Source organism: Necator americanus, chromosome X (genome assembly GCF_031761385.1).
Source record: "Necator americanus strain Aroian chromosome X, whole genome shotgun sequence".
Lineage (NCBI taxonomy): Eukaryota > Metazoa > Nematoda > Chromadorea > Rhabditida > Ancylostomatidae > Necator > Necator americanus.
The window spans coordinates 9,608,842-9,634,797 of record NC_087376.1 but is presented as its reverse complement, the minus strand read 5'-3'; the positions used below and the strand labels follow the sequence as shown (position 1 = coordinate 9,634,797).

General features: G+C 41.7%; 9 protein-coding genes across 12 annotated transcripts in view; 2 read left to right on the top strand and 7 right to left on the bottom strand.

The window, feature by feature from the left end:
• Positions 1-39: 39 nt before the first annotated feature.
• Positions 40-1,743, bottom strand: RB195_022037 (uncharacterized protein; the record flags this gene model as incomplete). 2 transcript variants are annotated; one of them, XM_064209029.1, is made up of 6 exons in its annotated part: positions 40-389; positions 503-847; positions 957-1,025; positions 1,150-1,322; positions 1,416-1,589; positions 1,637-1,743. In XM_064209029.1, the coding sequence occupies 6 exons, from the start codon at positions 1,741-1,743 to the stop codon at positions 40-42; spliced, it is 1,218 nt and encodes a 405-aa protein (XP_064064910.1). The 2 variants fall into 2 exon arrangements, with proteins under 2 accessions (XP_064064910.1, XP_064064911.1); XM_064209030.1 differs by having other exon boundaries at positions 1,416-1,563; positions 1,637-1,643.
• Positions 1,744-5,745: 4,002 nt separating this feature from the next.
• Positions 5,746-6,063, bottom strand: RB195_022036 (uncharacterized protein; the record flags this gene model as incomplete). Its single annotated transcript, XM_064209028.1, has 1 exon — positions 5,746-6,063. The coding sequence occupies one exon, from the start codon at positions 6,061-6,063 to the stop codon at positions 5,746-5,748; it is 318 nt and encodes a 105-aa protein (XP_064064909.1).
• Positions 6,064-6,119: 56 nt separating this feature from the next.
• On the bottom strand, positions 6,120-7,247 carry RB195_022035 (uncharacterized protein; the record flags this gene model as incomplete). The annotated part of the gene is made up of 1 exon (XM_064209027.1): positions 6,120-7,247. One exon carries the CDS (start codon positions 7,245-7,247, stop codon positions 6,120-6,122), a length of 1,128 nt encoding a protein of 375 aa, XP_064064908.1.
• A 673-nt stretch (positions 7,248-7,920) lies between these two features.
• Positions 7,921-8,445, bottom strand: RB195_022034 (uncharacterized protein; the record flags this gene model as incomplete). The annotated part of the gene is made up of 1 exon (XM_064209026.1): positions 7,921-8,445. The coding sequence occupies one exon, from the start codon at positions 8,443-8,445 to the stop codon at positions 7,921-7,923; it is 525 nt and encodes a 174-aa protein (XP_064064907.1).
• RB195_022033 (uncharacterized protein) lies at positions 7,921-9,978 on the bottom strand (the record flags this gene model as incomplete). The annotated part of the gene is made up of 5 exons (XM_064209025.1): positions 7,921-8,543; positions 8,670-8,820; positions 9,608-9,651; positions 9,728-9,783; positions 9,875-9,978. The coding sequence occupies 5 exons, from the start codon at positions 9,976-9,978 to the stop codon at positions 7,921-7,923; spliced, it is 978 nt and encodes a 325-aa protein (XP_064064906.1).
• Positions 9,979-13,813: 3,835 nt separating this feature from the next.
• RB195_022032 (uncharacterized protein) lies at positions 13,814-14,122 on the top strand (the record flags this gene model as incomplete). The annotated part of the gene is made up of 1 exon (XM_064209024.1): positions 13,814-14,122. One exon carries the CDS (start codon positions 13,814-13,816, stop codon positions 14,120-14,122), a length of 309 nt encoding a protein of 102 aa, XP_064064905.1.
• A 3,528-nt stretch (positions 14,123-17,650) lies between these two features.
• RB195_022031 (uncharacterized protein) lies at positions 17,651-18,555 on the bottom strand (the record flags this gene model as incomplete). Of its 2 annotated transcripts, XM_064209023.1 has the most annotated exons (3): positions 17,651-17,729; positions 17,795-18,019; positions 18,323-18,555. In XM_064209023.1, the coding sequence occupies 3 exons, from the start codon at positions 18,553-18,555 to the stop codon at positions 17,651-17,653; spliced, it is 537 nt and encodes a 178-aa protein (XP_064064903.1). The 2 variants fall into 2 exon arrangements, with proteins under 2 accessions (XP_064064903.1, XP_064064904.1); XM_064209022.1 differs by lacking the exons at positions 17,651-17,729; positions 17,795-18,019 and having other exon boundaries at positions 18,304-18,555.
• Positions 18,556-21,812: 3,257 nt separating this feature from the next.
• Positions 21,813-24,273, top strand: RB195_022030 (uncharacterized protein; the record flags this gene model as incomplete). Of its 2 annotated transcripts, XM_064209020.1 has the most annotated exons (6): positions 21,813-21,863; positions 21,920-22,024; positions 22,088-22,177; positions 22,233-22,343; positions 22,976-23,134; positions 24,223-24,273. In XM_064209020.1, the coding sequence occupies 6 exons, from the start codon at positions 21,813-21,815 to the stop codon at positions 24,271-24,273; spliced, it is 567 nt and encodes a 188-aa protein (XP_064064901.1). The 2 variants fall into 2 exon arrangements, with proteins under 2 accessions (XP_064064901.1, XP_064064902.1); XM_064209021.1 differs by lacking the exons at positions 22,976-23,134; positions 24,223-24,273 and adding an exon at positions 22,568-22,597.
• The window catches only part of RB195_022029 (uncharacterized protein), a gene marked incomplete at both ends in the record, with an annotated part of 33,528 nt that continues 30,559 nt past the window's right edge, over positions 22,988-25,956 (bottom strand). Inside the window, 2 exons of the mRNA XM_064209019.1 lie at positions 22,988-23,054; positions 23,386-23,482. Of these exons, the coding sequence (XP_064064900.1) occupies positions 22,988-23,054; positions 23,386-23,482 (164 nt within the window). The remainder of the gene's footprint in view (positions 23,055-23,385; positions 23,483-25,956) is intronic.

The following is a 25,956-nucleotide window of genomic DNA, read 5'->3' as shown; positions in this document are numbered from 1 at the left end:
TAACATAGTTAACATCTCTACGGCTCCAACACCTTCCCCCTAAGATGAACGCATCGCGTACGTCTTCATTTTCAGATCGAGTTGCAATCGACGAGGCGGTCGGCGTTGTCGAGCTGGTCTGGTCGTTGTCGGCGGCACGATAGTTGGTGCTCGATCCTTGACATTGTCCTTGACGTCGGCGATCGTCCTTGCCATACCATGGTACCGTCGGTCTTCCTGGTTGAACGGCCCGCTGCCGTCGCCACCATCGTCGGATTTCACAGGTCCGACTTCGGGTGGTGATGGGAGCAGTGAGGAAGACGAAGCAAATGTTCGACGATCGTCAGTGACTTGGCTATCAGTCCCGGTTTCATACTCCTCTTTCTCATCGTCGTCCTCGTCGTCGATTACTAAAGAGAATCTTATTTGTTCTGTGTTAGCTGATGAGCTGTATACGTCTATGTTCACACAGAAACTCAATGGTAAATGAACTCTATTCTCAATAAATAATTTGATCATTTACCTATACGTTTAACCGGCTTCTCTGCAACAAACTTGCTGTCCGTCCTCCTACACGTCTTTCTTAACTGATCTCGTCGAGCTGCGTCCTCACCGAGCTCGGCTGCACTGGGTTCCACACTCTCGAACGCCAGTTCGTCTGGATCCACAAGCATTGATACTGGTTCTTCATCGATCCTGTAATCACCGCCGGCGGATAGCTGCGCGCTTCTACTACTTTCCCCTTTCACTGGTGGATATTTTCTTCGTCGCACTAATGGTGAAGAGGAAGCAGTGGATGAAGAGCTGCTTCTCTCGAGTGCTCCTGCTTCTCCTACTCCTTCCGTTTCAACTTCAAACGTGTATGGATCTATAATAATAACATGATAGTGGTGGTGATGGTGTAATATATTTATACATTCATAGAATTTTTACAATTATTACACATAAAAATGTAATGAGCACTGCCTCAACCTCACCTTCTCCCATTCGCTTCTGTTGTAGCGCAGATCTTCTCAACAATTGTGGTGATGTGCTGCGAGTGTGTTCTAAACACATAAATACACATAAATAAAGACATATTGCTTAACCTGTTGTACACGGCCATCAGCACCACATCATGTGTTGCATACAGTGCAAGACCGCCGATGAGATCCGACGCCTATCACATACCTCTTGCAGACACAGCTGTTGCTTCATAATCACTTCCATCGGCTGAAGACAGTGACGTTGTTTCGCCGTCGTCTGTTGCTGCTGCTGCAGTTGCCGCCGCCACTTTTTCAGGTGTTTCTAGATCCTCGCTTATTTCAGCTTCTTCCTGTTCACGCGTCAACTCTTCTTTCAAGCTGAAAATGGCGATCTATGTGATGTAATGCTGCTGCGATGATACGCACATGCAAACGCATAAAAGCACATACTTCACGATCTTCACCATTCACCTCACTCTTTCGATGATATCCGCATTTTTCCTTGCTTCACGATCCGCATACTTCTTTAGGCGACTGTAAGCTATCGCACAGGCAGAGATGTAGCTATCGTTATAGTTCAGTAGTTGAGTTAACGGTTTGTGACCTTCAATGGCGTATCCTTCAAAAAGGCCACAGCTACGGTTGCTAGAGACTGTACATGCCTGCTAGAATAGCACATTCCTTATCTACACCTGGCATTTGTTGATTCCGATACGATTTCTCCAAGTATCGTTTGTATTGCAACCTGGCTGTCTGACGTCTTGACTGTAAGCGTGAAAACACCCAACATACTCATCATTATCGTGCAATATTTTTTCGATTTTCGAAAAGTCTTTGCGCAATTACTTACCGTGTTACAGGAGACTATCACAACCAGAATTTGTAAAAAATCTCCTCATTAGTCTTGGGACCATCGATCGCGACACTGCTCGACCGAACCAACTAAGGAAGAACGGTGAATCTGGTTGTTTAATACTTGCTAGACGGATTTCGTTACGTTCAGCTACCCTGAAAACGAGCTAACAAGTGAAACGAGTAAAGAACCGTGCGCTGTACGCACAAACACATACATACATACATACATACATACATACATACATACATACATACATACATACATACATACATACATACATACATACATACATACATACATACATACATACATACACATACATACATACATACATACATACATACATACATACATACATATACATACATACATACATACATACATACATACATACATACATACATACATACATACATACATACATACATACATACATACATACATACATACATACATACATACATACATACATACATACATACATACATACATACATACATACATACATACATACATACATACATACATACATACATACATACATACATACATACATACATACATACATACATACATACATACATACATACATACATACATACATACATACATACATACATACATACATACATACATACATACATACATACATACATACATACATACATACATACATACATACATACATACATACATACATACATACATACATACATACATACATACATACATACATACATACATACATACATACATACATACATACATGCATACATACATACATACATACATACATACATACATACATACATACATACATACATACATACATACATACATACACACACACACACACATATTCGCTTTGAAGATCATATCTGCTGCGGCCGCAGTTATTTTGGACTAAGGCTTGCTAATTTACAGCCACAGGTAATATATATTGATATATAGGTTTCATTGATAAAATATTGATATATAGATTTCATTAAAAATAGTATAATGGAAACAATGCAAAAAAAAGACGCGGGTCCGAATTGTTTTCGTCCTCGTCCTACAAAACGAAATATTTTGGTAATACTTCTTGTGCGTAATATTATGTGTTGACATGTATTGTGCTCTTTTCGGGCCGTCAAATGCAGCGTCAATTCGACAAAAAAAGAGCATTTTCAGCACCTGCTGCTTTTTGCGTTTAAAGGCAGCATACCACAAATCTGACGTGATATTGGTTTTCCAGAGGAAAACTAGAGATAGGGTTGTGGATTGTGGGATGTGGGAGTGGTTCCGCTCATCTCTCCCTAAGCATCGTAAAAAAAACGGCGTAGGAATGATGTTTGTTCCTTCGATGTACGTAAGAACGGCCCACCTTGTACACGCTCCGGTCCCCTCAGCTGCCTTTTTAATGGTTTCACTAGAATGGGCAGTTGAGAGGAATTCCCGGTCTTCAGCCGCTACGCAGATAGATGTGCCACGTGCACAAGGGTGGTGCGTTGCAACCGTCGTGAAAATGCCGTCTTCCACACCGTTTTCTACGACGATTAGCGAAAGATGAGCGGAGCCACTTCTGATGGCGTAATTTACAACCCCATCTCTAGCTTTTACCTGGGGACCTATACCACGCCAGATTCGTGGTATGCTACCTTCAAGTGCTACAGCTACAGAAACTACTCAAGCGATTTGTGAGCTGTATAGCAAGAAAGCGATGACTATTAGAAGAAGTTGTGAACAATGGCGTAGAGTAGATAACTGATTAGTAACTACTGATTATTGATTAATTACTGAATGTTGGTTATTTCTTGTTTATTTTGTGGAAACGTAAAAGAAACGCCATAACTTTGGATCAACCAAAAAAAAGATCAGATAGTGCATCTAAAAAGCTTTCCAACAGTGAATGATAGTTCGTCTAAAAAAATTCTTAGGCTATTGCCAGCAGCTAACATTAAATTTGATAGAAAAAAAGATGTGCATTTCTTTTGCATCAACCCTAACATTAATTTTAAATTATTTTTCTCTAATTTTCGACCGTAATTTCTTAAGTTTGTAACAATTGTAATGATTTCTCAAATTTATATACTATTGTAGTACAAAGCCTTTTTTGGTAAACAAAATGTAGTATGAAAAAGTTCTGGGGAAATTTATCCTTGTCTTCGACTAAACTTTTATTTTTTTTTCTTATTTTAGAAAAGAGATTCCAGAACAAAATCATCCCGACAAAAATATAACATAAGCTGATTTTAATCAATCTTCAGAAGAACCACATGACAACTGATTAAATTGATAAAATCAATGTTTTAGGTAGAAGTCACCATCATTTTTATGACTACGAAGATTAGGCGCAGGTTTCGATCAATACCGCCGAAAAAATGCAGTGTAATTGATTTAATTGATATAAATGCTGTTTTAGACCAAAATCATCATCATTTCCACAATAATCACAATATGACAACGAATATGCAATACGAAAATATATAATGTAAAATGAAAGAAGTAAACTATAGAGGAATTGACTACAATTATAAATTTGAGATTTCAGATGAAAACCACCAATGATTATAAATAACCTATAATTTTTTGATATATCGACATCAGAAAATCATTTGAAGAAATTTTGACTAATCCTCCGAATAAATAGCACATATTAAAAGCAGCTTGTAGTCATCTTTCATGGTGATCATTCTAATCGAATAAATTACATATCTTATATAAATATCTAATATAAATTCATATATAAATGATATTCTCTAATTCGGCGATCCAAAATGTATCTAGCCGATTCGCACTTTCTTTAATTCGGCGATCCCGGAGGAATCTAGCCGATTTGCTCCTTCTGTAATTTGACGATCCCAAAGGAATCTAGCCGAATTGTTCCTTCTTTAATTCGGCGATCTCAAAGAAATCTAGTCGATTCTAATCCAAATCTAGGATTTGGCGATGAAGGAGTTGTATTCAAATGTTGCTTGACAGATAAAATGATTATGAGAAGCGGTTTGAAGAATTGACAGCTGAAGAACTGACGCCTCATTTCTTCAGAAACTTGCGCTCTCCTCGAAACTTCCTATGCCTCGCCTTCTACGTCCAGCTGTGGGTACGGTCATCTGCATGTGCGTTGTCGAATTCACAGTCATAACAAAAAGCTTCAGTGAACCATTTCAGATGTTCCGACCCAACTCCGACAAATCAACCGCAAGTTCTTAGTTATTGATAGTGAAGAACATGATTTTAAGAATAGAAACATTTTGGTTCAGACCTAGAGCATTTGATAACTCGATATATAGATTTATAGAGATACACAACACTTGCAGTTGCATTCGCGGAAATCGTTTGGCCCTTATAAACTCCAGTATTTTGTTCATTTCTCTTCTTTTATAAATCATCCCACACTAGGTGTCGAAGTTACGTTAGTTAGTTAGTTATGATTTCTTCTCTTATTTTTTTTTCTATATTGTTGTATGATCAAAGTTTTCTGACATATCTGTTCGTGGAATAGCTGCCCTATTTGAAAATGAATAAACTAGTCCTAACAAGGCACAAACTAAGATGCTTAGGTTGAAAAGCGCGCTTTCATTCTTATTTCCGTAAAGCGCTGGTGTCACTGTATGATAATGTGGTTCTAGGTGAGAACTGTCCCCTTTTTTTGTGTTCTATATTGTTCTACACTCTCTTCGCCAATTTCTGTGTGCCTTAGTAACGTCCAAAGCACATTGCTCGTCATCCTGTTCATAATGAGTGTACTTGCGGACTACACCCTCAATATAACGACGGCATCACTCAAAAAACAGCGACAACAGACAGTGCTAAAGTAGCCGGTGAATTAAAAGCTGCTGCTATTCCTATTCTGGTATTCATCGTGGTATTCGCGTGGTGTGTTCATGCTGCTGCTATTCCTATTCTGCTGTTCATTGTTAGCGATTACTTACTTACTTACTTAGATACTTAGATGGCCCGTCTTCACTCGACGTGCGGGCCCCAGCATCTCTTCCACTCGTTTCGTTCCCTCGCCATTGTCATCCAAGATGTTCTCAAGCTTCGTGAGTGACGCTGACGAGGTCCTTGAGCCGTATCCAGCTGAGCTCTCAGCTGGTCCATCCGTGCAGCGAACACGTCACTCCATCTCGTTGGCGGTCTCCCTCGAGGGCGTTTAGCGTCCCTTGGGATCCACCCTAGCGTTCTTTTAGTCCGTCTATCATCGATTCTTCTCATGATGTGACCGGCCCATCTATGTTTTGCTTTCGATACATATTCCGCAGGTTCGCGAAGACGGGACATTCCTCTTAAGTCGGAGCTACGAAGACCGGTAAGGTGTTGTGTGCGCCGGTTAAACTTCAGGAGACATCTCTCAAGGGCTCTGTGGGTAGTAAGTAGCTTCCTAGACGTGGCCGCGGTGTCTCCGCTGCGTAACAGAGCGCTGGAAGGACTGTCGAGTCGAACAGATGGGCACGAAGATCATGGTCCGTCATTTGGTCCGTAGCTTCCCTGACGGCTGCGAATGCTGCCCATGCTGCTCTCATTCTTCTATTCAGTTCTTCCTTCAAGTCGTTTTCCATGTTCATAGAACGTCCGAGGTATACGTATGACGGAGTTTCCACGATTTGGAAGCCTTCAAGTTGTACTCCTCCGTCCTCGCAGTGCGCGTTCTTCATGAACTGTGTCTTCTTTCTGCTTATTCGTAGTCCTATTCTCTTCCCTGCTTCGTTCAATTCGTTGAGCATCGTTTCTGCTTCATTGGTACTGCTCGAAAAGAGAACGATGTCGTCCGCGAAACGAAGGTTTGAGAGAAATCTTTCATCAACACGTATGCCCCTTTCTTCCCAGGATAGTGATTTCATTATCCATTGCAATGCAGCCGTGAACAGCTTCGGCGATATAGTATCGCCTTGTCGTACCCCCTTTCCAATGGGTACGGTGAGAGGGCGGTGGAAAAGCTGTATCCTAGTCGTGCATCGATCGTAACAATTGGCTAATGTCCTCACATACGACGCGTCCACACCCTGATCGACCAGCGCTGACGGTATTGCATTCGTTTCTACGGTGTCGAAGGCTTTCTCATAGTCGACGAAGGTTAGAACAAGGGGCAGGCGGTATTCCCGGCAAACCTCTATGACCCTCGACACGGTCTGGATGTGGTCCAAGCAGCTGAACCCTTGGCGGAATCCAGCTTGTTCTTGAGGCTGGACTTCATCCAGCGTCCTAGATATGCGTGTGAGGATGATCTTGGTGAATACTTTGTATAACACGCTCAGCAAGCATATCAGACGGTAGTTCCGAAGGTCCTCTCGGTCACCTTTCTTATGGATAAGAACGGTTCGCGAAGTCTTCCACTGGTCTGGGATCCTTTCTTTCTGAAGGTAGGATGTCATGTGCGCTGCTAAAGTTACATGAAGTGGATGGCCACCAGCCCGAAGAAAGTATGCTAGTATAAAATCAGGTCCGGGGGCTATGTCAGGTTCCATGCTCTTGAGAGCGACTCGTATTTCCGAAGGGGGAATGCGTGGTGGAGTTCACCAGTGGGGATGATCGGGCTTGACACAGGAGTTGATGAACGGAAAAGTTCGAGTAGAACCTCTCCGTAATGATTTCCATCTCACGACGAGAAGACGTGCGAGTCGCATATTCGCTCATCAAAGTTGCTAGCGGAATATTATATTCGCGGAGATCCCTGCGGCACTTCTTTAGACTCGTTCTTCTTTGTGCTGCTTCTAGAATCTTCTTCTGCCTGTACTTCAAAAGATCCTCCTGCAACGCTTTTCTGCAGCTAGTGTTTGCTACTAACCGCTCAATGTGCGATGCATTCGGATCAAGCCTCAAAGCTCTTCTTCTTCCTAACAATTCCTTGGTGGTCTTCGAAATTCGATCCAAGTTTATCGAGCGCGGCTTCGAGGCACACTCAGCACAGACTTGTAATCCTCTGAACAGCGTCTCGTAGTCCATGTTTGGGTCCTCCTCGATGTGCCAGTCATTTTGGAACAAGGGGCTACTCGAGTACGCAATCGTCGTAGACGACTTCTTTTCTCGTTCATTGCCGATAACAGATGCTCTTTTCCATCGTGTAGCTAAGTCGTATTTTCGCACGAAGGAGATGGTTATCAGAACGAGTACAAAAGGATGGTACTACTGAGACGTCAATTAGACACCACCTCCGGTTGGTGAGTATGTGGCCGACGTCCGCAGGAGTCGCGCCATTGGGCGATTCCCATGTCCACCGACGATGATCTTTTTCATGAAAAGAGAGTTCCCATGAAAGAGGCGAGTGGCGGACAACAGCCCGACGAGACGATTGCCATTTTCATTCCGGTCCCCTAGTCCAAATCTTCCAATCCTGTATTCCTCTTCTGTGGCCTTTCCTAGTTTTGCGTTGAAGTCTCCGACAACGAATTTGTAAAAGGACTTCTCGTTGTGGACTACTTCCTCCAGCTCCTCGTAAAACGCGTCCAATTCGGAATCATCAGCTGCTGATGTTGGTGAATAGCAGTTGATGATACTGATGGGTTTTTGGCGCAAAGGGCGGAGGCGAAGAATGGCCAGACGAGGTGACAGGATCTCCTGAGAATCGACGAGATGGATGACAGATGGGTGCACAACAAAACCATCACCGCCTACATTTCGCGATGGAACCTTCTCTCCACGAATGACGAGTGTACCGTCATTCATCTGTCGTATGTCGCTCCTTCTCCACTTGGTCTCCTGCTGAGCAGTCACGTGAAATTTGATAAGCTCTGCAGCTCCGAGAATGGCATGCAGGTCAGCGTCTGTGGAAACTGTTCTCGCGTTCTAAGTACACAGTCTGAGACAGTCTCCATGGCGAGTCGTGCGTGTGTCGCCTTGGTCCAGGATCAATGACGTCCTAAGCAACCTGAGATTTGATCGCCTCTTACCGGTCGCCATACCGTCCGACGTCTGAGACAGCAGGGCCCAAAGTACAGGGTACTGAGGCAGTGCATATGCTGTAGTGGCAAAAGGACTTTTTCCCAAACTAAGCAGCCATACCACGGCGAGCTTAGCTTTCACCACAGATCGTCGCCCAACCTATGTGGATCAGGGAACCACCTTGCGACATTTTGCCAAGACGGTGGTGAATCTTAGCAGTGGTCTACTCTTAGCTAGGCTTCCGATTCCGAGAAGTCGGAATGTCGGATGTGTCGAACTCCTTCTCAGCTTGGGAGATCCTGCCGGAGGACGAACCTCCGCTGTGCATCGCAGTTCGAGCCCAGTGTCACCTCCACGCCACTATGAGGCGGTAAACCGTTGTGGAGGTTGTTAGCGATTGGTAGGTCTTTTTTTAAAGTTTTTGTTTTAAATAACTCTTACGTTTGCGAGTGTATTGTCCAGCACCATGAACTTGTTGATGCTTCTTTTTTTCCTCTAGTTTTCTTAGTTTCTTTGTTTGGTACGTTTTCTTCCTTCTTGTCTTTTTTTTCTTTTTCTGTTCTTATTGCTTATGACACGTGCGAGTGTGGAGTCCAGGCAGGCAGGGACGCACTGACGATTCCTGTCTACTGCAACTTTCCGCTCGCGCGGTCGATTCCTCCACTACTGCTTCTAGTTTACATTTCCTAATACTATCCCCGGTGTCCGTCAGTAATCATAGAACTTTGTTTTGTCACGCTAACATATAGTTGCAGCTTACAAGAAAAGAGACATTTTGAATATTTTCCTAATGTTCCTAACTTTCCTAATTGGTGATCATATTCATGTCTTGGACATGCTAATTTGGTACTACGTGGCCTAAGTCCTAAGTTGGTTCATAGTGTAGAACAGAACATAATCTCTTCAACATCTTTTATTTTTCACTCAAAAAGATAACAAAAATAACATAATAGGCAACATAACAAAAATACTTTTTTTCTCTTCTTTTTCCTGAAAGAAAGTTCTTTAGTGCGATTACAGTGAAAGAACAATAAGGAGTAGAATAAATTGATCCAAGCATACTCACCACCTAAATCCCGCCCATCATCTGCACCACCACCTTCCGAGGTAGAAAAACAATATCTGGAATATAAAATATCTGTGTACAGCAGTAAAAAACGGGAAAGATCGCAAAAAGCTCACCATACAAAGAACCGCTCCCAAAAAAATCAACGTCACAGGTAATGTGGGGCTCGTCGCCACCTTGATTTCGTCCGGGGGTTCTTCATTTCCAAGAAATACCAAAGTGTTGTTGATAAAATCGAATCGACCTTTCATCTGAAAACAAGAAAAACCAGATCAGGTTGTTATGATGCAATTTTAGATATGTTATTGTTTTCTTTCCTTTTGTTTGTATCTGTTTTCTTTTTCGTTTTTCTTTCATTTAATTCTGCCTAATGGGGAACATTGTTCTATCTTGATTCTTAATGTTGAGAAGTTTTGTTCTGTCTAACGATAGAACAAAACTTCTCAACATCAAGAAGCAGAATTAAACAAAAAGAAAACGACTGAAAACAAAAAAAAGCGAACAAATCAACCAATCAAATAACAATAACATATCTTGATTTGCATCAAAACAAACTACAAAATAACGGCTTATCACGGAACAAAATTTAAAAAAGGAACGAAAGGAAAACAATTGCAGTACAGCCGCTCAGCGCCAGAATTAGTGATTTCGTGATCGCGCAACACTGGTCAGCTGCAGTAATTTCGCAATTGAGAAATCAAGGAGTTTGCCAAAACACCACCTCTACTAAAATATCAGCCAAAATTTAAAATTAAGCCGCTTGGCATTAAGAAAGAATCAAGGAAGAAGGTATAGTTTCAACCTGTGAAAACTTTCAAAAACCTATTCTTGAAAGAAAAACAGAAAAAATCTGCATTCGTTATGAAAGTATTATAATGCGACTGCGCAGGTTCGACACCCTGCTCAGCCAAATTTTTGCAAAAACAATTAGAGATCTGGAGCGACATGTAAAAGGTGAAAACTTCGATGTTATATTTTTTTCAACACTTTAAACATAGATTTCATGAAGCTCTAAGAATTTATAAAGTTTTTCATAACGTTTTATAATGCCAAAAGTTCACATTCTGTGCACATGCTTTGTTGTGGAAGACCGTAAATAACCGTGGAAACAGCACCTGAAGAACCTCTTTAAGCAAAACTTCAAAGAGCAACGTTTACACTATGAAACGTTTGTAATCCTGTTTTCTGAGGTCGACCATTTTTTTTGGAAATTAAAGAGGGAAATTAGGCTTCCCATTTATTTCTATAGAGGGTGAGATCCTTTTTCTCTATAGAAATGTGAAGTAATAGCGCCAATTTCTCAATAAGAGAAAAGCCGAACATGCCGAATTTAATGTCATGTCAAGTGACGCTGCACCTACTCCTTCCGGAAGAACCGCAGAAATTCTCTCTATTTCACACAGCACAGAAAACAGGACACTAGTTGTTGTGAACGAATTGGATTTTTCTATCACATTTGTACCAATCCAAGAAACATACACAGAAACTTTCATTCCGACTCAACCACTCTGAATTGAGGTATGTATTTTGGGAAATTTCCGCTAGCAAAATAAATTTCAAATATTCTTCCGACGTCAGCAATCCCTTTCCACTAAGAGGTTCCGCATTAAGAATAAGTTTTTCAGTGTAATCTATCGACTGTATCGGTATCGGTGACAACTTTCACATAGTCTGTACACTCCTTAGCACCGAACAACTGCTGTGAGGCCGGCCGCACACACCGCGCAGCAGGTCGCACCTATCTCTCCTCTGAATCCTTGATCGGCTTCTGCTGGGTGTTCTTTCTTCTGGATCCTTGATTGCCACTTGTTGTGTCCACTCTTGGTTGTGAGGATGATTTATTGGACCGCCACCTTGCTCACTCTAGCTAACTCGAGTAATTAAACCAAAATCGAGCGACTATACCAAACATTGCTACGTATATACAGCTGGTGAATAAGATCTTTCAACACATGGAAATTGCATACAACGGCAATAACACAATATACACGACTAACATAGCATAACATGAACTAAAATAGTTAACATCTCCACGGCTCCAACACTACGCTGAGCAACAGAGAAGCGGAATGGAGTGATTCACGCCGTACGATCCCTGGCAAGGAGGATCTTACGAGAGGCTGATCAAATCCTTTAAACATTCTCTGCACAAGACTCTGGGCAAATCTCTTGAGGAACTGTCAACAGTCATAATCGAGATCGGAGGACTGCTCAATACTCGACCCTTGACCTACATCATCAAGAAGCTCGCGAACGACATCGTTTTCCGACCCATTAAATTCTTGTGAAAGGATTTTCAAATTTTGTACCCTTGGATGTGAAATACTAAAGACAGCCTTGATCCCAATTTTGTGGCACCAGAAGAATGAGCAGCAATCCAAATGAAGCGTCAAGCAATGGATCTGGATGCTCTCCAGTCTTCTTGTGCAATGACAGAAAAGTTCTGGAAGACATGGCATAGCCAACATCTGACATCACTTCGCTGGAAACACACCTTGCGGATAGGACAGAAAAGAGGTTGTGTCCTTACTCCAAAAACAGGACAGATAACATTCATATAAGTCGAACTGCAACCATGGCACTCATGGAAGATGGGAGTTATCAACAAACTCGTATCAGACACGGCGAGCACTGTTCGTGAAGCAATACCACGCTTACCTTCCAGTAGACTAATCAAACGACCTATCAATCTCTTGGCACCCCTCTAGCTGGAATATCCGAAAACGGGGAAACTGAAGAAGAAAATAGCGTTCAATCCGCTGCAAACAAGGAGGAGTTTGGTAACTCTACGCGAACGTCTTCAATACGGAATCTCTGCAGAAGATGCATGCCATCAATTCTATCACATTCGAAACAATCACACCATTAAATTTCCTCCACAAGTGATTTTGCACGACCACACCGTCCAATGGAAAATGGCCGAAGGATCGGCTATTGATACCGTAGACATCACTTATCCACCTGCGAGGCTTTATCAACACATGGCGCGTCTTGCTCGGAAACAATTCTCAATCCGGGATGTTATGTTGGTCGATAAGAGCAATAATAGCCGCGGCGTGCTTGATCTATTTATGTCACTGGTTGCTACTTCTTATATGTTCTACCTCCAATACCACTACTCAATCGCTCAGTTGTCACGGTTGGTAGTAGAACCTCTATGTGGAGAGGCAATGCCCTCTCTGCACTACGATGCGCAAATTATGTCAATCCTTTGATTGTCAAGCCTTTGATGAGTGTGTGTGTTTTCTGGCGAAAATTAAGGCTAACTGTGGATGTGGCGACATCTCGATAGGGACCTGGTTCAATAACTTCCACAATCAATTGCCAACCACTTTTCCGTCAATCTCATTTCAACGTCACCTATCGCCAAGAGTACAGGCAGGTAATCAGTATGGTAACATCCGAGATTATAATGGATTTTCGAAATCAATTCGCGCCGGAGATTCTGATAGACGACCCAATATGTAAAGTCAGCGCCAACTCAATAACAGGCTATTGCAACTTTGCTAGGGGAGCACGAACTGATGTCACCTGCTATTCTACCCGCGAATTACAGCAAGCAAAAATCGCCAGCTTTTCAGTTCCATGCAATAAAAGTATTTCTACCCTGGTTTTTCAGCATGTCAATTGCCAGAATTCACTTTATCTGCTCAGTATCAAGTGATAAAGTCGCGACACACTTTGAGATTAGCGGGGTTAAAATTTACCAACATTTTTCTGCGGTCACCTCGATCAGTGGCTCAATGGACCAATAAGGTCTTATGCAAGAAATTCAGTGGCCAGATTTCTGCGATGTAGCTACAGTGTTTGGTACAAAACACTCGCAGCTCTAAAAACATAAAACAATCATAGCGATAGGCCTAACAAATGTGGTTTTGAGCACATGTTGTACGCGAATTCTATGCAATTCTATCATTTGTGATCAAATCAATCTCCCGAGCTTTGTACCTATTTCTGTCGCCATTGGAAGTCCCTTGCAGAAGAGCCAATTATCACAACAAACACCGTTGAGAAAGAAAAATATTCTAGTACATCTCACTTCCAATACTTCCTCTAGCCTATTTTTTTCACGTCAATCAATCATCGATGACGCAATCATACGAAAAATTTCAATTTCTAGCCAATCTCAATCATTGCACGAACAAAGACAAGATCGAAAGCTACCTGACATCAACACTAGAAGTCATCCATCAATACATCAAGGTATTGCGAACACTCAAGAATCTTGCGACAGATCTGGTTGGATATAAGCAGAGAGCAAACTTGAGCGGTCCAACGGCTACGTCAAGCAGATGGTGTGTGAAATGCGAAATTGGACAAACTGATTGCGTCGCATCAGACCTCGAAGCCGCGTTGGAAAGAGAAGAAAAAGCGATCAACGATTTCAACAATTGAATGCACTACATGTATGAACAAATTCAGCTCTTCTTCCGTCAATTAGTACAAGTCGGATCTAAATATGGGCCAGTGTACGAAGAAGCCTTAGTCATTGAGTCTCAAAATTCGCTAGGTCGGGAACGCTCTTCTTCAAGACGACGAATCGTTGGCTACAATTCGAATATCCGCCAACGAACTAGCTGCTGACGACAAATATACGGACCACCTGGTCGATGAAAATAAAGACGAGGACGAGAGAAAACCCGAAGAAAGGAGCAGCACACCACAGGAGGGGCAAAACAAATTAGGGAAACATCACTCGAGAGGAATAACGAAATCAAAAAGGAGAGACAGCTGCAGCAACATATTGCACGGTTCTAAGAAGAAACAAGTCAGCTACGTGTTGAACAACGTTACTCCCTCAAAGAAAGATTGGCGAATGTTTGGAAGGGATCAACGAAGAAATCACCTGCACCTTCTGCTACGCATCCGTCAACACTTTTCCGACTCTTGTTCGAATATGACCAGCAGTAAAGACAGATTCAACTTCATACGCAACGATCGCTTGTGTCAACACTGCCTTACACCGTGCCGCCCGGAATATGCCTGCTTGTACCCCGAGTAAGTCGAATCCCGTCCAGTCCCGAATGTTCTTATCCTCCATGGCGAAGAGCATCATAGGACACTTTGCAACTTACCCGATTCTCGGGAGCGCATCTGGTACCGCATTGATGAGGTAAAGGCAAAGTTGCAAAGTGCGAGAAGCAGGCGATCGTCGTCCAAGAAAGAATCGGGAAAACGGTGTCCAAGAAACAATAACTTCAATGCCAGTCGGTACTGCGCGAAGCGACTTCAACTCAAAGCTGTGGTTAGGAATGATTTCCTTTTATTAACTTACCCTTTTGATTAATATTAACTTAGTTGGCAAGAAATCATGCGAATTCTTCATGTAGAATTCTCCATTGATCAGATAGGCAGATAGCAACCGACATTGACATTTACAGGTTCTCGCAATGTTCTGCTGTCACAATATATACCACATCGCTGTGCCCATACGGAGCTTCATCCCAACTATGAAAGAGAGATTGACCACTTTAGGACTCTGGCTCCATCAATCCTGGTCAGCGCCTTGATCAAAAAAATCGTCAGTATATCTGCATAAGCATATTTGTAATTAACAATAAATCTATTATTATCCATTCTGCGGGCAGTTGCAGAGCAACTGAGGGGCGAGCAAAATCCACTCACTCTCCTACAACCTTTCTTCAAAACTATTATTTACAGCAATCACACGATTCAGACCACAGACCCGTGACATACCTTCTTACCCAAAGAGGATCAAGTGTGCGTTGAGAATTTCTCAACAAGGTTCGTAAGAGGGGTGTCAAAGCAGGAGAGGATTCGTAAGGCTTGTCAGAAGAGAAGAAAAAAGAAAAAATATATTAAGGGATACGAATGTCAAAGAAATAGATGGCGTGAAGTATTTTTTAAGATTTCGTTGGTACAATTCCACATCTTTTGGTGCGTGCCTAGCTTGAGAAAATACTAATCAAAGAAGGACATTGAATTAAGATAAATACGAGGGGTTGTGAGTGCGAAGACAAGAAAAAGAGTGTAAAATATACAGTGCGTTCTGAACAAACCTTTGCGATCTTGCTTCAATGTGATTTGGTCAAGAACATCTCGCCAAAAAATAAAAAATTTTGAGTATGAGAGAAGGAATCAAAACAAGTGAATGTCTGATATCTACAGTCAGTTGTCGAATTGGGGACAAAACATCAAATAAGGAATTAAATATAGCACATTATAAATAATATAATATAAGTTGTGAAAATAGTGAAATAGAAAGCAAAGTGTTCTAATTGCACGAAGCTAAATAAAAATTCTGATCCACATAAGAATATAACATGCTGTTATAACCATCAAATCCAAACATTGAAAATTTCCGTGTTATTACTTTATTTACAAGAAATGGAACTAGTCAGAGGTAATTTTAACTTTGTATTGAGTACTAAGCCCGTAGGACTTCATTTCCTTCTTCGCTCGATTACTGCTTCGGAATTCCTTCATTAAAGCAAATAAAATGTGTTACGTACTCTACGGAAAAGCACTTTGTCTACCAATAGTGTATGAAGTCACAATGTGATGTGTCGCTGTTTTTAGCGCAGCGAGATCAATCCCCGACAGAAGTGGGATTTTTACATTTAGTGTACGAGAGTTAAAAGAGCAAATTTCTCATCCGACAGTAACGAATTATTATCATTTGAAATTTCATTTCGATGCTGTTGCCGAGCAAAAAAAGGCATGTACAAGCGCAATTAGGAATAAGAATAGTATAAAGTAGGCTCCATGAGTTTCTAAATATTAACGCCCAAAGTAATTTTCATGCGATAAAGCTGGTTACGATCTGTAGAGGAAGATTTTTCTATATTTCCGTAAAGTTTTGTGCTTCTAGCTTACCTAGTTTTTTTGAAGCTTAATTGGGAAAAACTCTAAATTTTACGTCAAATTTTAGTTTTTTCCCAACAAGCTTTTGAGAGAACACCTACAGAGACCAAAATTAGAAGTTAAGGGTTTTTCTTGATGCGCTATCATATATCTTATCATACTCTGTCAAAAAATGGCATCGCTTTTTTCAACCGCGCTACCGTAATCTCTCAAAGGGAAAAAGTGCGAAACCTCACACTTCCGGCAACGCGTTAAAATCTGTATGACTTCAGAAGCCGAATAACTCAATTGGTAGTTTATAAAGACGAATTCGTTCTAAAAAGTGTTGTAGAGGAAGATTTTTGCTATCATATTTCACTTCACATCCTCCAGGTTGTATTTGTTCTCTCGAAATCTAGTTGAAAAAAGCTTAATTAGCTTGCAAAAAAACCAGAGGGTCGCTGAAAAGGATATTTCAACCATTTCATAGGACCAATCTTCCTTTACAGACAGCATCCATCTTTGCCTTCTCTTCTGTAGTCCGTTATTCATGAAAATTTATTTCAAGCTACTGAAATCCGACTAGTCCAGCAGTAAATCCCAATCAGGGCTTGGTTCTAGTCGCTAAAATGACCTTTTAATAACACTTATATGCGGTGAACAGCGCTCTAAGCACAGTTTCAGAAAAACTGCCGGTGAAATGTTCGTCTCAGTAATTTTTTTTCGGTTTTGCAAAAATCAAGATTTCGGCGGGGATAGAACTATTCATTGTCTGTAATCACTGTCAGTGAGCAAAATTGTGTGTAGAAAGTAAAAAATAGTGAAGAAATGCCTTTAGAATGCTGCTTCGGTATTAGTTGTTTTTCCATCAGGAAAAAGTAGAAAAATTCCGGCAGGGATCGAACTCTCAACCGTTCTTTTTCTATTGTCGATGAATAAAAATTATGAGGAAAAGTAGAAAATGGTGTGAAAATGGTCTCACTATGTTTTCTCTGCTGTTTTCACTCGTGGCACTTTATATTAATATCCATTGTAGTGGTGACTTATTTGACTCAATCGGCGGGCTGATTTCATCTGCCTGACGCGATTACCCGCATCTTCACCGAGGTGTGCCGTCCTTCAATACAGCTCTGCCCAACCTTCTCGATCTTCTGCGAAAGCTTGCACAGAACCAATCCATTCGTCGCTATTCCATATCCTGCGAAACCTTACGTCTCGCCAGAACTGCCTATCCACACCGAGTGTCCTCAGGTCCTCTTTCACCATGTCAGTCCAGAACCAGGTGGCTTCTTCCAGCTCGAATCCGACAAACTCCTCAGAACTCGTTGAACAAGGCGATCTGCCGGTCTCCTTAATATATGACCAAAGAAGCGAAGACGATTTACTTTAGCCACTTTCGATGGCGGTGCAAGATGTTGATGTTTTCCACGTGTCATCGGCCGGTATGCCACATCAATTTCTGCGTAAAGATCTTTATTGTGGCATACCCTAGGCTAAAAGTAGCCAAGTAGCCGTCTGAGCAGCTTTCGCTCCGTGCAATCAAGCCTCTACATAACCGTTGGTGGTGCTACCCAAATCTCCGATCATGATGGGGCGAATTGCGGATAGGTAGACTTGCAGTTTGAATTCACTGGTGATGGAGGTCGACCACAGGCATTTCGTTGAGGAGTTAAATGCAGAAGTGACCTCAGTGCATCTTTGCTGAACATCTCTCTCGTAGCTGCAGTTGTTCTTAAGCGCACAGCCCAGGTAACAGAACTCATCGACGAGTTCTATCGGTTGCCCGTCCACCCTGATTCCCGTTCGAGATCTCGAAGAGATCCATCCATCTGCATGCATTTATCAGGGCGTAGATGTAGTCCATAGGTTGCAGCCAGCTTCGATACAAGGTTGACAACATGTGGAAGTTTCTTACTGCTTTCCGCGAATATAACAACATCGTCGGCATACTCGAGATCAGTCAAGGGGCACTCTGATGGTGCTAAGACAATGTCGACAGGGCCCTGGTCGACTGTTCTTCGCATAATGCCGTCGATGGCGAAATTGAACGGGAAGGGTCCTGCCTTGAAGTGGTATTTAGTAATATTTGCTGTATTACATTATTTTTTGATTTATTATTAAGCGTCCTATTTGCTTCTTTAATCCTGTTTATTTTAACTAATTTTTCATAGCGGCTATATTAGAAAGAACGATGTGAGGGGGTCGTTTTCTGGAGGTTACTTTATGGGGGGTCGTTTTCAGGAGAGTTATCCCAACTACACGCTTGACCCTGTTCCCACAATAAAATGCATGGTAATTTATCCCGGTGAATCGTTGGGTTACAAAACCTTGATATATTCATCAAATACCTTAAGGGATGTTCAAACGTACTTCCCGACACACTTTCGCGTACCCCCACTAACTGAGTACGTTTCGAAGACAATTCACCTAGACATTCTTAGAAGGCAAACGGAAATGCGAGCTGGACGACAGTGTTACAATTTGCGGTGGGCATTAATGCAACATTTCCAGTCAGCTGTTCCTTTCGCCCCACGACTATAATCATTAGTACTTTCATTGCCTCCAACTTACCGAACAATTTTATGCAGTAACGATGCCTTTGAACGCACGTTACCCAGTTCTCTACCACGCAATCCAAATCGGCTGTGGAACAGCTGTAGTTTAAGATGCAAAAGACTTTTATATATCAGTGTCTGATAGGCCAGACATCCATTATTGTTGATCAGATTGCCACTGATATTCAAACTAATCACCGAGGCTTTGCGCACCCTCCAACGTCCGTAAGGGATTGTGAATGGGCGTACGATGTCTAATCCACCCGCACTGAGGCGAGCCCGGGTTAATATACTATGTATAAGATAACCACGTATACCTTTTTCAGAGTCTCTGAATTTGGTTTCGTTTAAACTAGGTGTTGGTGCCAAGAGTCTCATTGGTGTCAAGAGGTCTATGAGATCATGGTAACAGTCTCACGATGTGACCGAGTCGCCGTAATAAGGTAGTGGTTTTTGAAGGTGCTCAAGACGCAGCAGCTGTCCCCTCATCCATCAGCAAATTCTTGCTAACGGAGAACCAGATGGTACTCCCAGCCAGCAAGTAGTCATTATCGGAATCGACGCAAAGATGGGACTCGAACAAAAATCCGATTTGGTACGAAAAAGGTATTATCCAGCGGAGTGCACGTCGGACAACGATGACCTTCTTGTCGACTTGCGTGAACAGACGGCTTCATGATCACTTCCACATTTATGAGGAATCACCGATGCCATCAACTCACGTAGCAAGTGTCAACCCTTCTAACGCTTTGATGCGGAGATATAGCGGTCGTGCTGTTTCGCCGACATATTCGTCGCTGCAGCACGTGCAAGAAATCATGTAGATCACATCGGATCTCAAGCAGTCTCCTGGTCTACCTGTGGGAGAAACAACACAGTTCGGTGTTGTACAGATGGTATCGTACAAACGATTCCGAACTAGTTGACGTTTCAAATTGTTCAGTAGTATTTCAACGACCGAAACGGAGCTATCTATGTCTGCTCTCCTCAGACACCGCCTAATGGCAGTGCTCATTTCATCGGAGACATAAGGAAAGCAGAGAGGTATCTTATCTGTTGTGGGATTCTGCAATTGCTGTGCTCGTTCACTTCGGTTTCATCTCGTTTCAGACGTTCGGATTTCATAACCAGTAGAAACAGCAATTTCGCGAACGAAAGTTAACGATTCCTTTCGGAAAATGTTGTTAACCACAGCTTTCTTCATTTAATGCAATTTTAACAGTGTAAATGACACACTAATTTGTATTAGAGGCAAAGTCCGATACTGTCCAAAGTGTCCTAGAAAGTCCGATCCACAATGCTGTAAACTCTGTGAATTTTTAACATTCTTGTAGTCTAATTTAATTGAGGCTTTGACATTTGTACTTATCTTTACCTTCAAAGGACTCATGTTAGCCAATGAAGTAGAACTTTGCTTTGTTTTGGACAAGTGCTTTGGAATAAGAATAAAACTTCTAATTTTTATACTGAGTAAAATTCATTAAAAAAAAACAACATAGGTAAGCACATAGCATTTTAATAATTCATGAATGGAAAGCGACATCTGTTATGTGCTATCCGTTTTCGTTGATGCATTGTTGATGTCGATGAAGAAAATTGGCCTCAACTCTTCCCAGCAGGTCTCTGCTGATTGAGGGCCAGGTGGTTTTTATTAACTATTGAGTCTACTGTTCCGAACTTGTCAACATTATTAACAAGTTTATTTTAAGTTCAAATTATTAGGCTGTGTCACGCGAGGAAACAGAGTCATTTCGATTTGTATTGAATCTCCAGCGGGATTCACGTTGAAACGCTGTCAATAACTCATCATTTCTAACAAAATGCTGCTCGCTGCTTATGCTCAAATACGTGTTGCGCTAGCGTCGACGTGGTCCATGATAGCATCTGAAAGCTATGAGATGGAAAATGGACTACAACACAGTTGCACGCTCTAACTGTTCTAATGCCCGACTAACAGATATTCCAAAAGCCACTGGTTCTCGCGCTGCACCGTGTACACGCTCTTTCTTCAGGTGCAGTAAAATTGCAAGTATATGCAAGACGTGAATGATTATTTAAAAGCCTAACTTCAAAGAAAAGATGAAATGTTACTACTTGGAACTCTCCAAAAAGGAACATTTTACAACTAGTGATTGTGGAGGACAAAGGTTATAAGACATTTCCCTCTGTGAGGCGGGTGTAGTGAAGTTGATAGAGTTCGACGCCGCTGCACGGTTGGTTTTTCGAAACTGCACCTAATCCATCCTAGCCTTTTATACTTCCTGGATCGACAAACTGGTGCCAGAGTGGGCTGGGAGCCAAATCATTGTATAGGCTAGACACGCATTAGTAGACTTGAACTTTAAAGTTTACGTAGTTTGAGTTTAAACTTTAAAGTGAATCAGCGAATCCCAATTTATGCCAGACACTTGATTCCTCAACTTTAAAACATTTTCTTGTGGTTTTAAATCGCTATTATCATTATAAACCATTTCCTTAGAAGAACCAAGAAGCTAGAGTTTCTTTTGACTGCGTGAAGTTGTCTTCACTCGTACTGTAATTCGAATCTGTAATTCACATATACGCTCACAAATCATGTGAACCATGTATCTCATAATTGTGTAATCAAACACAAGCGTTATGCCTCCTGTGTGTGAGCAATCCACAACATCCTCTGTACGGCATTACGATCCCCTATCGACGGCAAGTGATTGTATACGAAGAGGTTTTACGCTAGAAAGGCCGAAATGCCAAATTTCTTGTCTTATCAATGGGCCGGCAGCACATCACGAATAAAAGTGGGCCGTGGAAATATTCAAGGTTTTTTGGTTTAAAAGTTCAAGCGCAATTTCAGAATGAGTTAAAAAAGCGAATAGAAACGCTGGAGAAAGAGCTAGGCGAGCTTAAGGCGGCGTCTATTGTGTCAAATTTACAATGGAATGGCACTGCTCCAGATGAGGTGATAAAGATCAAGCATTTTATTTTTAAAGAAATTGAACGAGTTGCTGAACCGCTGTTTTAGATAGAGCAATGTTGCGAGGTGCTTGCTTCGATTGAGACACAAACCAGTAGGTTATGCAAACAAGTTGAGAAGATTGATCAAGCGCAGAGGGTAGCATTTTCTTTGCAGTTTCAAATTCTTATGTAAGAATGTACTCTTCTTTTAGGACGAACGCAGACGCTCGCTTTCCAAGGATAGTAGTGCAACAATAATTGCTGAACTAGCCAATCTTCTGAATGAACTGAAAAATATCCACACAATAATGGACAATATCAAAGTGGGTTCTCACTTCTCTCATAACCTGCATAACCTGATGTTAACTACTTCATTTCTTATTCTCAATTTCTTATATGCTCGCGGGTATAGACAAGACATTTCTTAAGCTTCCAAAAACTTGTTTACTACCGACAAGAATCGCAAAAAGTAATGATGTAAGCAACCGTTTACTGATTTGAAAAACTACTTCAAGTGTTTCATTCTCTCATTCGACTTATTCTGCAGAGTGAATTGGCAGAATACTTCTCCATGTAGCTTTGTCCAAAAAACAAATTACATGCTACTTTCCGAGTAACTTTCATCACCACAAGTGTAAATTCCTTGAAGAATTCTTTACATTGTTCTCGAAAGAAGCATTCTTAGAGATGAAAATCACCAGGATGAAGCTGTTCAGTTGATCTGTTTTAACGTATTATTCCGTTGTAGAAAAAAAAAACTATTCCTAGTAGTTTTGAGTGGTCGGTGTGCAGCAACCAACTCGAAATTCCTAACTATGTTAATTCCATCGCATCTGTTTATTTCTCATTGGTGAATGACTGGTTCAAAAATGTCATGTTATCATAAGCAAATGAATCTGTACATTCCCGTAAAATGCTGGAATTGGGTATGTTAAGTGAGAGTTTCAAAATTCAGCCGGGTTGTTCATCATTGGCAAGAAGATCTCCGTTGAAAGAAAGTGCACTCCCATTTGCAAACGAATGTGCAAAGTGCGCTGAAAATGAGAAGGTTATCGAAGAACAACAGAACGAAGTCGTCTTCTACAAGAAAAAGAACAAGGATTTAACCAATCAGGTAATTGTTTTTAGCTTTCTGTCTGCACGAGCAGGTTACAAATATGGAACACAATTTGCTCAAACATTTTGGTTTATGATACGATATCACATAAGGGGCTACTGCGCAGCAGTAGGTGTGGTTTTCAGCTGCTTGCAGATGATTCCAAACCTCTCATGGCAGCGCAAACAGTAGCTAGAACTGGCCTTCTTTTTTTTTAAACTGTCCCAAGTATATGAACACCATCCTGGCGATAATGTCAAATCGCCTACCTTAGATATGAGGATGCCTTACGGCCATCGCTGGTCGCGGCTAGTCCACGCAAGTTACTGTATGGGCCAGTCACACGTTCGTGAACCTCAAACGATTCTGAATTTAAGTGAACATTGACCCATCCCAAGCGGATTGACAACGCCAAAAACTCTATCCTTTACACATAGATATTAGTGTGAGATATCAAAAGACTTCTTGTCTCCACTTTCAAAATATGTATACTCCAGAGCAAAAGTTCTAGTGCGAATTATGATACAGTCGTGTTTCTATGGTACATAGATGAAACTCGTGTTTTGTGCAGCCGCTGCTTCTTAAGGATGTGTGTACGTAGTTAAGAGGGGCTCATTTGTAAATTCAACGTAACTAAGGACAAGACTCAAAGTTTGACAGGAAAATTTGAATTTTACGATTGACACCAATTCAACGGGTAAGTAATGAAGTGCTGATTCCGAATATCTACTTTAACAAATAGACGCCGTAGGAAGAAGTTCTATGAAAGTGGCGGAAAAAAAAACACAAATTTGCAAGCGTTGCACATATTCATTACATTCCTCCGTTGGGATTGTACGTATAGTTGGGCCAAACCGATATGAAGCAAGAACAGTTGCGTTAGCGGCTGCGCTCAAAGCTATGCGGTGGAGACAGTGGTTGGAATTGAGGTGGGACCGCTCAAACTTAAGAGATAGGTGACTGTATCGAGGATCCTTATACTACCCCAACTGTTACGCTCCAAAGCGCTAGGTGTGGTTTTCAGCTGCTTGCAGATGATTCCAAGTCTCTCATGGCAGCGCAAACAGTAGCTAGAACTGGCCTTCTTTTTTTTAAAACTGTTCCAGGTATATCAACACCATCCTGGTGCGATAGTGTCGAACGATCGCCCACCCTAGATATGAGGATGCCTTACAGATCATGCCTGGGCCACGATAACATTTGAGATGACGGTGGTTCAGGCGTGGTTTATGCCACGTGTTTTAGCCTCAAACTTGGGTAATTAAAAATGTGCAGCGAATTATATAATGTACAGCGAAGTTAAGTAACAAACGAGCAGTGCGCGAACAGAAGTGCACAATGCATAAAGCACAGAATGAGGAGGTAAAAATATGCACACACATAAATGTTAAGGAGGCAAGAAATTAGGAGATGCTTGGGCCAAAGCTCGACTCTGATCTGAGCAAGAAACACTCTTGGATTGTTTATATACGGTTCAAGTTCTTTGTCTGCTGTCGGCACAGTGTTGCTCTCACAATCTGATTGTGCTCGAGTAGTTTTTGCCCACCAGATGCGCCAGCTGCGCGAGAGTACAGCTCCCATTGATTGCCTGTTATTCAAATGCTCTTTGTTTGAGCATTCCCACCGAGTAAACATATTTTCTTTACTTCTTCATTTTTATGATCTATGGTCACGTTAAGGGCGGGTGTAGTGTAGCGGTTAGAGGTTTCGCTTCCTGCACGATCGATCGGAGGTTCGAACCCGCCCTAGTGCTCACCAAACCTTTCATCCCTCCGGGGTCGATAAATTGGTACCAGACTTGTCTGGGAGGATAAAAGCACTGACTTGACACATCGGCTAGCCACCGCATGTCATTGTGTAGGCCAGATACACGTTCGTAAACCTCAAACGATTCTGAATTGAAGTGAACGTGGGGGCGCATCCCAAGCGGATCGATTGACGCCAGAGAGTTTAGACTTTTATGGTCAAGTTTGTGACAACATCCATCATTGAAGTTAACGGAGCCTGGTTTGAATTCGCCTTTGAGAATGATTTCTAGGACTTAGAGAAGTGTGCTTGTGAGCTCATTGAAGTCATGAATCCAGAGGAAGGAAGGGAACACCCCTGCAAAACACTAACCTTAAAAATGCGCCTTGCCTTAAAAATGCCGCCCCAAAAACCTTAAAAAAAACCTGAATAGAAATTATCACTTGAATGAGCACCAACGGGAATACAATACATATTTCAATCAATGCAGAACGAACGGGAAATTTAATGAAGAGAAAGAAAAACTGAAGGCGAGCTCGCCGAAATGTTTCCCAGAAATAAAAATTTGTAACAAAAATTCGTCGGTCTCCTTTCTGAACTTTCTTTAGGTTTATTTATCAGCATGTACGTCTCAAGATTTAAAATTTATTTAAGAACGTACGCAATAAGTCTAATCTTGCTCACCTGAGTTGAGACCTGATCAACAATTAGAAGGAACAATCAAGGTTCTAAGAAAATTTCTTCTGAGCTTGTCGTACCTCATGTTGGCGTCATTCTGCTCGTTGTGAGCTATCGGTCGTGGATCTTTTGATCAAAGTATTTATAGGTTCAATACTACACTTCCAAAGTTTTACTCCTGAATTGTCTGTAGGAGAGGCAACTATTAGATAAATGGGGGAATAATTACGTTGACCTAAGGTGCTCGCTGCATTGCACCTTCTGGGAAGTGGAAAATCTTGAACAGACATCCACTGCTCTTCTCAAGATTTGAGTGGGAACAGTGAGTCACTGCCCTCATTATCTGCTTCCGCGCCCTACAGCCGCTTTCGCTGCAGCCCCCTTGCTGTGGCGATTCAGCCAGTAAAGAGGCTTCT